This window comes from Punica granatum, chromosome 4 (assembly GCF_007655135.1).
Source record: "Punica granatum isolate Tunisia-2019 chromosome 4, ASM765513v2, whole genome shotgun sequence".
In the NCBI taxonomy this organism is placed as follows: domain Eukaryota; kingdom Viridiplantae; phylum Streptophyta; class Magnoliopsida; order Myrtales; family Lythraceae; genus Punica; species Punica granatum.
The window spans coordinates 12422919-12436217 of record NC_045130.1 but is presented as its reverse complement, the minus strand read 5'-3'; the positions used below and the strand labels follow the sequence as shown (position 1 = coordinate 12436217).

Sequence of the window (13299 nt, the reverse complement as noted above, 5' to 3'; positions counted from 1 at the left end):
AGATATGTAAATTAATAAATTCAGTTCGGTTTGGTTGGTGTCGGTTCCTTTTTCTTTCTTTTAAAGAATCCAAGAATAGATTTAAGAACCGAACTTGAAGGAGAAATCCGTCCAAATTTCTAGACGGTTTCTTTTTTTGGTTTTTAGTTCCTTCTATAGTTCGTCCCGGGTCAGATTCTTTTGGATCCTGGGTTTTTTTTTCTTTTTTCTTTTTTGCCCCTTCACTACTAGATTTAGCTATGACAGAGAATTAAAGGGAAGCTTCTACACTTAAAATGTTTAACCTTCACAAATAAATAAGATTTGGTTGCATGATTAATAAAATAAAAGGGCAAAAGAAAAATAATGTGGAAGTAGACCATTATTATGTTAAAGCTAAAAAAGAAGGTCCTCTCGAAAATAATAAAAAAAAAATCTCTTAATATCACATTGGGAGAGTACCATTAAACTTTATTCTTTTGAGCTTGAACATCAACTGAGCCGAGCTGGAAACTCTGTTCAAAGATGGAATATAAAATGGAATGTCATCGTTCTTTAAAAAAAATTTAGCGCAATTAGATTTGCATGAGCATCTACTTGATCATATGAATGGATCGATATACATTATATATACTATTACTTTTCGGGACAGGTGCAAATTCATATATCAGCATAATGATTTTCGTACGGGATGACAAGCATTCGGTCGAATGTCTATTTCAAAGCTAGGAGAATTGAACCGACAATACTCATCAATTGTGTCGTGAAAATGAAGTGTTCTATTAATTGAGCTACGCTCCGTGATACCTGCCATGATATTGCCAATGCAACATAAAGTGATACAGTAAATAGTGCCATATATAGCAAGCAATCACATGCTTTTGCATGGAGTTCTTCGAATCCGATTTTGATCAAAAACCACAATCATTGTCAGAAATGAAAAAAGGCCCACGTTGTCTTCTTTATTAGGAAAAGCAAGGAGCAGGTGCACAATTAGGTTCCTCCTTCTCCCATGTTTCTTTGAAAAAATATATAACATTTCAACCTTTAATCTTTAACCGAACGGATTGCACTTCTATAATATTTCAGCCCTCCTCGGTCCATCTCTGCACCAGTACCAGGGAGAAGGCTTCTGCCCTACCCGGATAGTCTCATAGAGCGTGCAAGTGATCCAACAGTTGGCAGGGCTTGGAGAAGCCCGTGGTTACACGGCACGATAAGATTTTCCATCAATTCCATGCCTAATTCAGGTATAAAATTAAATGATTATCCCACTTTAAAAATAATAATAACGACGACGACGACAACGAAAGACACTTGATACTGACGTATTATCAATTACTTTTTCTTATATAATCGAAGAAAATATGTATAATACGTTAAGAAATTGAATATAAATCAAAGCAGATGCGTGCATGATGGGGACAACACGAGGATCAAGAATAAATAAAAGATAGAGACAGACTTTATCCCGCATGTCGGTGGTCAGTTCATGATCAAGGATTACGCCTGAAATTTCTATTAAGGAAACGATTTTTGTCAAAATCAACGGGGTAAAAATAAGTGAATGACAAAAATAGATTCAATTTTCTTATATAAATATTTCGGTGAATAATTTTCTTATATATTTGTAATGTTACGTTTAACTTCGATGAGTTCGATTCCTATAATAATAAGTTTTGTCATTTGATGGCCGCCCCCAGGCATGATCTTTTAAGGGAACGAGTAGTGAGATAATTTTTTAGAGTAGGGAGAGCAAATATAAGTAATTTTATCAAAATTTGAAAAATTACATAGAAGTTTCCTTAGGACGTAAAAGTATTAAGGGGGTCACGGCCCAACTCAGCAGTCAGCACTCCATTCGGTTCATCTTTGTCCATATATAAGAAAATTCTGAAATATCCACCAAAAAATGTATTTTCTTAACATGTATATTTAGATACCAATGGAATTTCGTTCACAATTTTGTTGGTATCTTCTTACCAACTTTAGTTTGTCTAAACGGTTTGGCGGTTATTCCTCTTAACTAAGATTTCAGGTTCGAATCCTTATGAATGCAGAAAATTCACAATGTGAGAGTTTTACCCCTTAGTAGGCCGACCCGGCTCAACTAAATTTGTTGGGACCCAATTGGACTTTCGGATATCAAAGTTTGCACCGAAAAATTCTGTTGGTATCTTCTCAAACAATTACCTACAAATATCTTTAGTGTTTCAACAAAATTACTTCTACATGTGTTTGTAGTGTATTTGCACTATTTGTTTAGGATAAAAATCAGAGGAAATAACAACACTGGTCATGGATAGGGGTGAGTACCTAATTAGGTACTAGCCTATGGCGCGTTGTAAACAAGTTAAGTTTGCTCGAGCACTGAATTTCGGATTTCCTAAGAATTATCCACTATATCTTCTACGTAACAACGTCGAAGCTGCAGTCTAGTGTTAGTGGCAATTTTGAGTGTTGGGGACTTTAATTCCTCAACTTTGGTACTTAAGTCCCAAACTTTGATTACTGTCTTCAACTTTAGTCGCACCAGTTCTTAAAGAAAAAGTCAGCAAGTTGCTCTTTTGACGAAATGCCATGGAGCATTACCAACAATATTGCCCGAAAGCTATCCCAGCATGGATCACTTCATATTTGTACTGTGATTAATTTCATGTTCATTTTTAATATATTTATTTTATATATGTTTTTTTTTAATGAAAATCCACAAGATCCTCAAGTTATACTCGGATAGATCTATGAAGAGGTTAGTGTTTTCAATGACGCGGTGAAAGCAAATGACACACTCATTCAAACCATTGGAGACTGGCAAATGTTTTTGTGTATTCTATTTATATCTATATCTACCTATCTATACATTAGGTTAAAGTAGAGGCCCAAAATGGAATTCTTGAAGGGATTAACGAGCATTCTTTATTCTCACAAGTGTTTTTGCTTTCTTCTTCATTTTTTAATTAAAAATCTATGTATTAGGCTAAAGTAGGGTTCTAAAATGAAATTCTTGTGAAGAGTGGTGGGTTTTTAACAATTTATAATTCAAATGAAAACACAACTTCATCATCAAATTCTATATATACAAATTGTAGCATGTGATTTGAAGTCACTTGAATAATTGCACTTACTAATATTTAAACATAATAACTCTTACTATACTGATAATCTGATTGAATTGAAATACCCGCATACTTTTCTTGGATTCCTTCTTGGATAGGATGATGACAGAGCCTGGATATGGTCACGTAGTACTTACGGTTTTTATTGTCTCTCTCCCATTTCTACGTACTGATCGTATCTCCTCCCCTTCAAGATTATTCCTCCTCCATGCCGACAGGCCCCTCATCCCAAATGTGCATGATTCCTTGTGTCACCCCAAAATTAATTAAGAAGGACAATGAATGAGATTCATTCGGTCTTGAGCACCGTTCGGAGGCGAAAGTCGATCAAGAACACGGTTTTCCCGTACATGATCATGATTAAATGAGAGCCCTTTCAGGGCGTAATTTATGACTACTTCACTTCATTTTATTTACTTTACTTTTTTATTATGTTTCTCTCTCTCTCTCTCTCTCTCTCTCTCTCTCTCTCTCCCTTTTATTTTTTTATTTCCTTTGATTCGTACTTAGAATCTGACCATTTTCTTATAATAAATCAGTCTTCATCAGTTTTTTTTGGGGTAAATTTTTATTTTTTTCGGTAAATAGTTTTTTTAATATATTCAATAATTTATGATGGACTTCGGGATTTGGACTTGGGAATTGGGATGGTTTCCCTAACTAGAAGTTAAGGTAGGAGAGTTTCCCAACAAGCCAAAGGCAGAAAAGTAAAGGGGCAAGGAAAGAGCGAGGAAAAAGCACTTGCCATTAGCCCCCAGATAGATAAAGAAAGAGCGACTTACACTATGGATAATAATAATAATAGAGTAGACTATTACTGTTGTCATTCACTTATTTATTAGCCACCGTTATTATCCCTGACATATTTTTGTCGCCAATTAGCCTCAAATGTTGGCATTCCGTCTACCATTTGTACCCTTCCATAACAAAACGGTGAGGGAAAATGTAATGCCGTCCACAAATTTTTCGTCACAGAAGTTAACGGAATGGTATAAATGGTAGATGAAATACTAACGTTTGGGGCTAATTGATGGCAAAAATATGTTAAGGGCAAAAACAGTGGCTATTGAATAAGTGAGTGGCGACAGTGGTATTCTATTCAATAATAATAATATCATACGACAAAATAAAGGCTTGACAACAAGACAACCGGGACAAGACAATTAAAAATGAGTAAACTAACAATTTACCACTCGAGAAATTGATGTTAATATTATATTAAATCAGATCTCAAAATTTTTTTTACATCAAATTGGGTCTTGACAGATTAATTGTACAACATATAATCGCTTTCGTCTGCATGCCGTCCAATAGTGGACTGAAACATCTAATGTGGCGTTATTTTTTACTTTTAATACATCGATTTTGACGTTGACCTATTAAATATATATTATATTGTCCTTTTCGTCAGGGGATTCCATCGAGTTTTTAACGGCAGACAAACGGTAAGGATAATATGATGTACATTTAATAGGTCAATGTCAAAATTAATATAAAAATTTTCTTGAGATCAGATTTAATGTAACATCGATCTCTTGATGGGCAAAATGTTAAGTTACTCATTAAAAATTGTCCCAAGTAGGCTTGACGTCAAACGATGGATCTGACTCGAGTGGATTAGTCATAACTCATTAGGCTATAGAATACCATGGTACGCACTAAAAAAGTATCACAATTTCCTCCTCTCTTTTTTAGAAATCTAAAACTTAAATCAAGCCATCAAAGTGTTTTTTTTTCGACTCAATAAATCAATGAATAACCATTGATGATAAAAATGAGTACAAGATAAAAAGTTCAAGAGAAGATTCTAATGACAGAAAAATATAGTATATCCACCGGGGATTACTGTCAATGAAAAAAAATACAATGTAATAACACAGATACAGTTACAAACATCTTTCTAATTGTTGTATATTTGTTTCCAACATCTTACAACTAAACTATACATAGACCACTTGATGTTGGGGAGCCAGGCTAGATGCAATTAATCCATACAGAGATGCTACTATGTGAAACAGAGAAACAAAGGCAAGGTACTCGGTGCAGGAACCCATACATATCACAATATATAGCTCAATCCCTAAACAATCAAACCAAAGCAGAAAGTATTCCTTAATCGATTCAAACCAACGATAATTAAACCAATTACATAGATTGTCAAATCAAGGAACTCAAAGCAAAGTATCAAGGATTCCTAGATCAGTTTAAATCGGCAACAATCAAACTAATAAGTCAAACTGACAAATCAAAGAATTCAAGCTTTTTGATCGGTTTGGACCAACGACTAGCATGAGGGACCCGACTGAAATCGTGATCATAATCGTGGTGGGCGGAGATACTTTCATTGCGTGCGGCGGAGTTGCCGAAGACGAGAGGCCGCCATCGTGGGGAGGGAGAGGCTGAACTAAAGGGGCATAGAGGATAACGCTTCCACAAAGCTAGCACCATCGAGAGACGCGTATATCGCCATAAGCGCTGTACTACTGCAGTCGAAGAATAATAAACCCGCACGCCATTCACGTTGTCTGGAATATAAGCTGCTGGAGAAGGATCGGGTGCGGCCCCGATAAGGAGAGGAAGCCATGACCACACGCCTCCGGATACCGAGAAGAGAAAGGAGAGGGCCCCTACGACCACCAGAACACTGTCAGCACAAACTCTGATACAAATAGACCTGGCTTCCTCCGTCACGAATAGCCTGACCTGACCCGTACGCACCGATTCAAACTGACCCATTCCCACTTATTTGATTTGACTCGACTGATTGTCAAGTTTGATCGAATCTATGTGTGACTCAGATGATCGTGCTTGATCTGCTCAGTTTTGGTTGGATCTGAGCAAGATCTAACCATTTCTGGTAGGAGTGAGCATGATCTAGCTAGAGTCTTGTTGTGGGAAGGGGAGGGAGGTAATTGCAATGTCATGGGACCACAGGTGGGAAGGGCGGAGCTACAAATAGACCATGGTGGGTTGGGGGGGCAAACGGGGCTACGAACCAAAGCTTATAGCGGCTTAAAGATGCTCGGTAGCATGGAAGTTCACTGAGGACAGCGGGTGGAAACGGTTGGGGGCGACGATACTCTATTGAGACAAAATCGAAGGTGAGAGGAGAACCAAAGTCATGCCCATTGATATGAGAATAGGGGAGGGAGAAAGCTAACTACAAGGGGAGGGAAGAGGAAAGGCAGCTAGACGCACTCAGCCGGGGCTGAACGCACTAGTGGCGGCTCGAGCGATGGTTTTGATTCAGGGGGAGAGAGAGAGAGAGAGTTTCATTAATGTAACCATCATTTAATGTAATCAATGTGTTTGATACAAACACTTCGACACTTGTTTATTTTAAATAAAATTTGGAGTTCAAGTCATGTGAATAAAAGAAATTGATCATAAGAGAGTTTTACTCAGTAATAGACTAACTTGATTAGAATTTAATTAATCGTGATTTATTAAATTTTTAAATATCAGAATGCCCATTAAAAGAAACTTTAATTAAACGCGTTTTCGTACAAGTTTAGTGCAACAATACATTTCTTATTCTTAATGGAGAATGCAAGAGCAACATTTACCAATGATATCTATGTCCACATTTGTTAGTACACAGATCTATGACCGGCATTATTATTTTTCAAGTATTTAGTATATTTAACATCCATTTACCACGCATAACAAGTATCCATCGCACTGAAGTGAATTTACGGCATCGTAGAAGAAGATTGTATAGTGCGACATTAATGATTAGGATTTTTCCGAATTTAAGTCGAACTTAATCCCGGTCTAGTCACGGGATATTATTATGTCCACTCCAACCTCAATTCGCTTGGCCATATGGTACAAACAATCGAGTGAATCAACTTCAGCCAAAACTCAAAATCGTGAATGAAATAGTAAAGGGTTAATCACCTAAAAAACATGACATATACAATTTTTCTTAAATATAATATGAGTTTAGAAAAATAACACAAAAATGCATGATATTTACATTTTTTCTAAATAACATAGAAAAATACTACATTCAGGCACGGTTTTTTATTTAACGTATTAAAATCGCAACTAAATCTGAAGATCGTATATTTTTGTGACATTTTTTAAATGTTATGCTATATTTAAAAAAAATATAAATATTATACTTTTTTATGTTATTTTTAAAAAATGGTGTTATATTTTAAAAAAATATTAAATATATATTTTTTATGATATTTTTTTAAATGTAGTGTTATATTTAGAAAAAATTATAATAATAAATGAAAGGTGAAAATGAGACAGAGCCAAAAAATTCGGAAAAGCAGAGAGTTATTACAGAGAGGAGTCGTTCTCTGTTTAATGCGCATCCCTTCCCTTCTTCATCAGTTCAGTCCTCTCTCTCTCCTTTTGCATATGTTGAGTTGAGAGAGACGAGAGACCTGAGACAGAGAACCCATCATCAGTCCACACCCCGGTCTTGTTGGGTCTCCGTGGATGTGAATCAGAGCACTGCAACTCCCAGTTGCAGAGAAAGAGAGAGAGAGAGAGAGAGGAAACTGAGACTGAGACACCAAGGACAGAGGTACTTGCTTAGTTTATCTACTCTTTCTCGTTTGTCAGATGCGGGGCATTGCCTCTTTTACTCCATCCTCGTCCCTCAAGTTTCAGCCTTTCCTCACTCCATCGCTTGCCTCTTTGATCGGGCTGCTGCAGGCCAGATCTGATCACAGTCTTGGATGTCATTGTTCCATATGAGTATGCCTCTTTATAGTATTAGAACATTTCAAAATTGTTACCTTCGCTCTGTTTTAGATCTCTATGAACTGTTATCCCTCTTTCCTCCCCTACTCTCAGTAGGGATAATCGCGCCAGATAGCAAGTAATTACTATATTTGCTTGAGCTCAGCTGAGGACTGAAGATTTGGTTCTAATAGTGGTTCCATCCTCTATGGGCAATTCTAGCCATTTTTCCCCGCCAACCCCCGAAATTTGCGAGCTTTGTCTGTCAGTCTGTACTTTATGATTATTGGGATTTCTTCTTTTTGCTTGAGCTCACCTGGGGATTGAGGATTTAGTGGAAGAACTGAATCGGGTAAAACAGAGGAAGCCTCTCTAGTTAGTTGCAAGTTGCGGAAAATGGCTGTTCCTCTCACTTGCAATAATTTTCCTTTGTCCCCAATCAATGGCTTCTTTTTCGCCTTTTTCCCTGTTAATGGAAGAGTGAGGGAGAGATAAAACAAAAGGCGGAGCCTTTGGTTCTCTTTGGACGGCTAAAGTTTTCTTCGGGTTGGGCCCCATCTCTATCAGGGGATTGAAGGAAATATAAAAAGGCAAAGTTGGACTTGGCAGCAAAGTAATACATATTTGTCTCAAAGTCTGTGACCTTACATGTGTTTTCATGTGTTTGTTGCAATTGGTCGGTACTGAATCACAGATCTGCACTCTTCATTAGTTCTCTCTTCCACACTCGTGTGTTGATGTTGATCTGGTAAAGCCATGAGCTTTGTAAATGATTGGCATTCCCAGTCACTGTTAGATGTCTTGTTCTCATCGGTTCACGGCAGCAGTTTGTGCTGTCTTCCCTTTTGGTCTAGATCTAGCATACTCGGAAAGGTCGATTCTTGTAAGCTTCTTCTAAAATTCTATTTACTGTAGTTTGACTTGCAGGTTTCACTGTGATCGTGCAGATTAGTTGAGTCTGCTGGACAATGAAGCATAAGGATGGAAAACCCGGGAACCAACCAGAAAAGAATACCCGGGTTGTTCCCATGACGATATTGCTCATTCTGCTCTGTGGCTTTTCATTCTACCTTGGGGGTATCTTCTGTTCTGAGAAGAACTTAGACCTCAGAAATCTCTACAATGTAGCAAAAGCTGTCCCTGCTCCGAAAGAATCAGCAGTTTCTCCACTTCAGATTAAGTCGGTGTCATTTCCTGAATGCAGCATCGAGTACCAAGACTACACTCCCTGCACGGATCCGCAGGTACTAACTAAACCAGAATTGGATTTATGAGGACCAGTCAATGAACCTGAATACCATGTCAAGTGATCGCTGATATAAAACTTTTAACTGTAAAAATGTGTATAGGAAATAGACGTCAAGTGGTTTTCAGCCCTATATTTCAGCAAAGTTGATATTCATATTACACATCTAGACTAGTCTTGCATAGTAGCATGGTGTTGGATGTATACAAGATTTATCATATTTTGTTGGTACAGAGATGGAAGAAGTACGGCACACACCGGCTCACTTTCATGGAGCGCCACTGCCCGCCAGTTTATGAAAGAAAGGAATGTTTGGTCCCACCACCTGATGGGTACAAACCACCCATCAGATGGCCAAAGAGCAGGGACGAGTGCTGGTACAGGTATTATTACTGTCACTCTCATTCTACGGGGTCAGCTAGGTGACACGATTAGATTTTGCTTGTTTGAGCATGAAACTTCTTGTTTTTGGTCTTGTTTCAGAAATGTGCCATATGATTGGATCAACAAGCAGAAATCTAATCAGAACTGGCTGAGGAAGCAGGGCGAGAAGTTTCTTTTCCCCGGTGGGGGTACTATGTTTCCTAATGGTGTCAGTGCCTATGTTGACTTAATGCAAGATTTGATTCCGGAAATGAAAGACGGGACTGTTCGAACTGCCATCGACACAGGGTGTGGGGTAAGTCCAGCTCAACTTACTGCAAATAAGTTTTCATCGTCTTTTGCTTATGAATATGTGATTACGCTATGCAAATTCTTCATTTTGTATTTTCTTGTTGAAGATGTGCTTATACTGTTTTATAAGGTTGCAAGTTGGGGAGGTGATCTGTTAGATCGAGGAATTTTAACGGTTTCTCTTGCTCCAAGAGATAATCACCAAGCCCAAGTCCAGTTTGCATTGGAACGAGGGATTCCTGCAATTCTTGGCATCATTTCTACTCAACGCCTTCCTTTCCCGTCAAACTCATTTGATATGGCTCATTGCTCAAGATGCCTTATCCCATGGACTGAATTTGGTAATTCCTTTCTTTGATTAACACCCTTAGCTTTCTGGCATTTCCAGTCTGATTCATGAAAATGACCCACATAACGTTGCCGATGGATCATTTGACGGCTTAGGATTTCATTCCCTGTTTCAGCATTGTAATCTCTAGAAAATTTCTTCAGAATGACATATTGATGTGAACATTTTCATGACGGAAGGGATGGACGGGGGGTTGTTGTGGGGGGGGGGGGGGGGGGGGCGGCCTTGCTGGGGGTGGCAGCCCCCACCCCCCCTAGAATTTTCACGCCTTAAAAGAAATTTCTTATAGTTCTTCAAATTTTAATGAAATTTCTTATATTCGCCACCCCTACCTCGAGAAAACTATCCTATAGTTCGCTCCCTCAAGAATCTCGCCCTTCCTAAGTCCAAACTCTGGGTCCGTCCCTGCGTGACGGTAATGATCAACAAGTATAAGTTTCCTTTTCGGCTTTCTTTTTGGATACATGAAGTGAGATATTGTTCATAGAATCTAGGCTGAGACTATTCTCAGTTTCTGCAATGCGGGAAAACTATCTTATTGTACCACTTGTCCAAAAAGAAGACTACCTTATTGTCATGAAGAAGGCCCTTGAATTGTTTCTACATGTACAGGACAAAGTTATAATGAGAAAAGTCGAATCTATATCTTTGATATATGTTTCTTCCAGGTGGAATATATCTTCTTGAGATAAACCGTATTCTTCGGCCTGGGGGATTCTGGGTGCTCTCTGGGCCGCCCGTGAACTATCAACGTCGATGGCGAGGGTGGAACACGACCATTGAGGAGCAGAAATCCGACTACGAGAACCTCCAAAAACTCCTCACTTCGATGTGCTTCAGACTCTACAACAAAAAGGGTGATATCGCTGTGTGGCAGAAGACCTCGAACTCGAGCTGCTACAGCAAGCTCTCAAAGCCCAACATGTATCCTTCAAAATGTGATGATAGCCTTGAGCCGAACTCAGCCTGGTATACTCCACTCAGGCCCTGCGTGGTAGTGCCCAGCCCGAAGCTCAAGAATTCGGCCCTGAAGTCAATCGCGAAGTGGCCCGAGAGACTGCATGTCCCACCAGAGAGGCTCTCAGAAATTTTTGGTGGCAGTGCCAGCACGTTCAAGCACGATGATAGCAAGTGGATGATAAGGGCGAAGCATTACAAGAAATTGTTGCCTGCGCTTGGGACCAATAAGATACGGAACGTGATGGACATGAATACGGTCTACGGAGGGTTTGCAGCAGCTGTGATTGAGGATCCAATTTGGGTCATGAATGTCGTCTCTTCATATGGTGCCAATACACTGTCTGTGGTCTATGACCGTGGACTGATCGGGACTTACCATGACTGGTAATTGTTTTAATTTTACTGATGTGCTTACATGCATGAGTGAAAAAAGATTTTTCATTTGATCATTTCGTAATTAATCCGACCTTTTCTTACAAAATTTTGGTAGGTGTGAGGCTTTCTCGACGTATCCTCGGACATATGACCTTCTGCACCTTGATGGTCTGTTTACTGCTGAGAGCCACAGGTATGTCATTCCCGATTACTTTCTCAATATTTCTTTATTGAATTACCAGAGATACTTGCCTGGACCCGTTTTGTATAAAAAGAACTTTTTAAAAAAGAGTGAATCGTGGCCATTGATCATGGTTGGTGAAGCACATCCAATTATCAAGGGATGTGATCGAATTGATCTACACGATAACATTTATACCGGGGTAGGTCGAGATTCACTTCAGCTGTGTCAAACTGCAAATGATAGTTTATGCTTACAGAGTGGAAACCAATTGTTGCTGAACTCTTTCTGCTTCACCCCTGCAAATCTTTTCTTCTTCATGAGTTTGCGTTCCCGAAATTTCTTCCACCATAAATAATTTTTATAAGATAACGGGCGAGATTTAAGAGTTGATGATGACGGCTTTCTGGATGGTACTTGTGGGCAGATGTGACATGAAGTTTGTCCTCCTGGAGATGGACCGAATCCTCCGTCCTAACGGGTATGCCATTATTCGAGAATCGAGCTACTTCGTGGATGCTATTGCTTCCGTTGCAAAGGGCATGAGATGGGGCTGCCGTAAAGAAGACACTGAATATTCTGTGGAGAAGGAGAAGATTCTGGTTTGCCAGAAGAAACTCTGGTACTCCTCTTCTTTGAGTCAGAGCTTAAGTTAGACGGCAATAAACATCTAGAATATCTTCAAGATCGATTGCCAATAATAGCACTCTTGAGACTACCGGTATAGCAAAGTTCGTCGCAACCACGCGAGCCTTAGTCTACATACAAGTTGAACAACAAGGAAGATCCACATTCATATTCATTTCATCAACCTAAGAATAGTAACGCAATAACGAGATTATATTTATTTATGCTGCCTCTTTACGCAACAAGAATACTCTCCAGGAGGCTCAAAATGTACTCATCAATTCTTGCTTTTTCTCTTTTTGTAATTCTTATTATTAATTGCCGTAGCCGAAATTGGATCCTTAGCTTTCTTAATATATATTGATTGATAGCGCCCTCACAATCATTGAAGGTGAAGCAAGGAACATGTACTTAAATATATGAGTGTTGTCTTTGTTCGTTCTTCTTCATTTGCTCATTTCCGTTTGGAGCTGTTACATGGTCTAAGAGTGTGGCTCTATCCTTTGATTAGCTCGAAGCACCGAGATATCTTTTTATTACCAGCCATGTAATATGATGAAACTTACTTGCACACCAAAATGTTGTGACAGCGGAAGTTGATTTCTTTGATGTTATCTTTGCTTTCGCCTGATGAGTGAACTCGCCTACCTCCGCCAAGTGTTGCGTACCAGTTTCGGCCAAGAGAACTGGGAAAGAGCAAACCAACTTCAACCGCTCATGTTCTAGTAGCGTGAAGGCAGTAAGCCGGGGGGGGGGGGGGGGGGCGCACATGCTACCCTTGTTCTTTTCTTGAAAATAAGGGTGATCGGGTCCAAGTACCCTGTATTTTTCATGATATCTGGATCCTACCCGTACAAGTTCCAACATTTGAAAATCGGATCCTACCATGTTGAATTTTGGAACCAGAATCTACTCGGAACTTATATTATACTACACGTTCCGGGCATCATATTGGAATCTGTAAATTTTTTTGTTGTAATTGAATACGGTCCTCGCCTGTTCAACCAGACTGTAATGTCTGCAGGCAGCTAAAATACCCAAGGTGACTTCATTTGGCTCCAGTCCAGTTCCCCTCATTTCAAGGAATAAC

General features: G+C 39.0%; 1 protein-coding gene across 6 annotated transcripts; it reads left to right on the top strand.

Moving 5' to 3' along the window:
* The first annotated feature begins 7382 nt into the window (after positions 1-7382).
* On the top strand, positions 7383-12658 carry LOC116204508 (probable methyltransferase PMT21). 6 transcript variants are annotated; one of them, XM_031536630.1, is made up of 8 exons: positions 7389-7638; positions 8724-9040; positions 9277-9425; positions 9526-9721; positions 9848-10058; positions 10735-11410; positions 11517-11594; positions 12010-12658. In XM_031536630.1, the coding sequence occupies exons 2-8, from the start codon at positions 8765-8767 to the stop codon at positions 12236-12238; spliced, it is 1815 nt and encodes a 604-aa protein (XP_031392490.1). In that variant the 5' UTR covers positions 7389-7638; positions 8724-8764; the 3' UTR covers positions 12239-12658. The 6 variants fall into 6 exon arrangements, with proteins under 6 accessions (XP_031392493.1, XP_031392490.1, XP_031392489.1 ...); XM_031536629.1 differs by having other exon boundaries at positions 8712-9040; XM_031536628.1 differs by having other exon boundaries at positions 7390-7638; positions 8744-9040.
* The last annotated feature ends 641 nt before the right edge of the window (positions 12659-13299 follow it).

What these genes read in the sequence shown, in the direction of transcription:
- LOC116204508 (XM_031536630.1), top strand. Translation starts at nt 8,765, where the DNA reads ATGAAGCATAAGGATGGAAAACCCGGGAACCAACCAGAAAAGAATACC. An exon ending in CTCCCTGCACGGATCCGCAG is followed by an intron (nt 9,041 to 9,276) that starts GTACTAACTAAA and finishes TTGTTGGTACAG; the next exon opens with AGATGGAAGAAGTACGGCAC. An exon ending in ATCGGGACTTACCATGACTG is followed by an intron (nt 11,411 to 11,516) that starts GTAATTGTTTTA and finishes AAATTTTGGTAG; the next exon opens with GTGTGAGGCTTTCTCGACGT.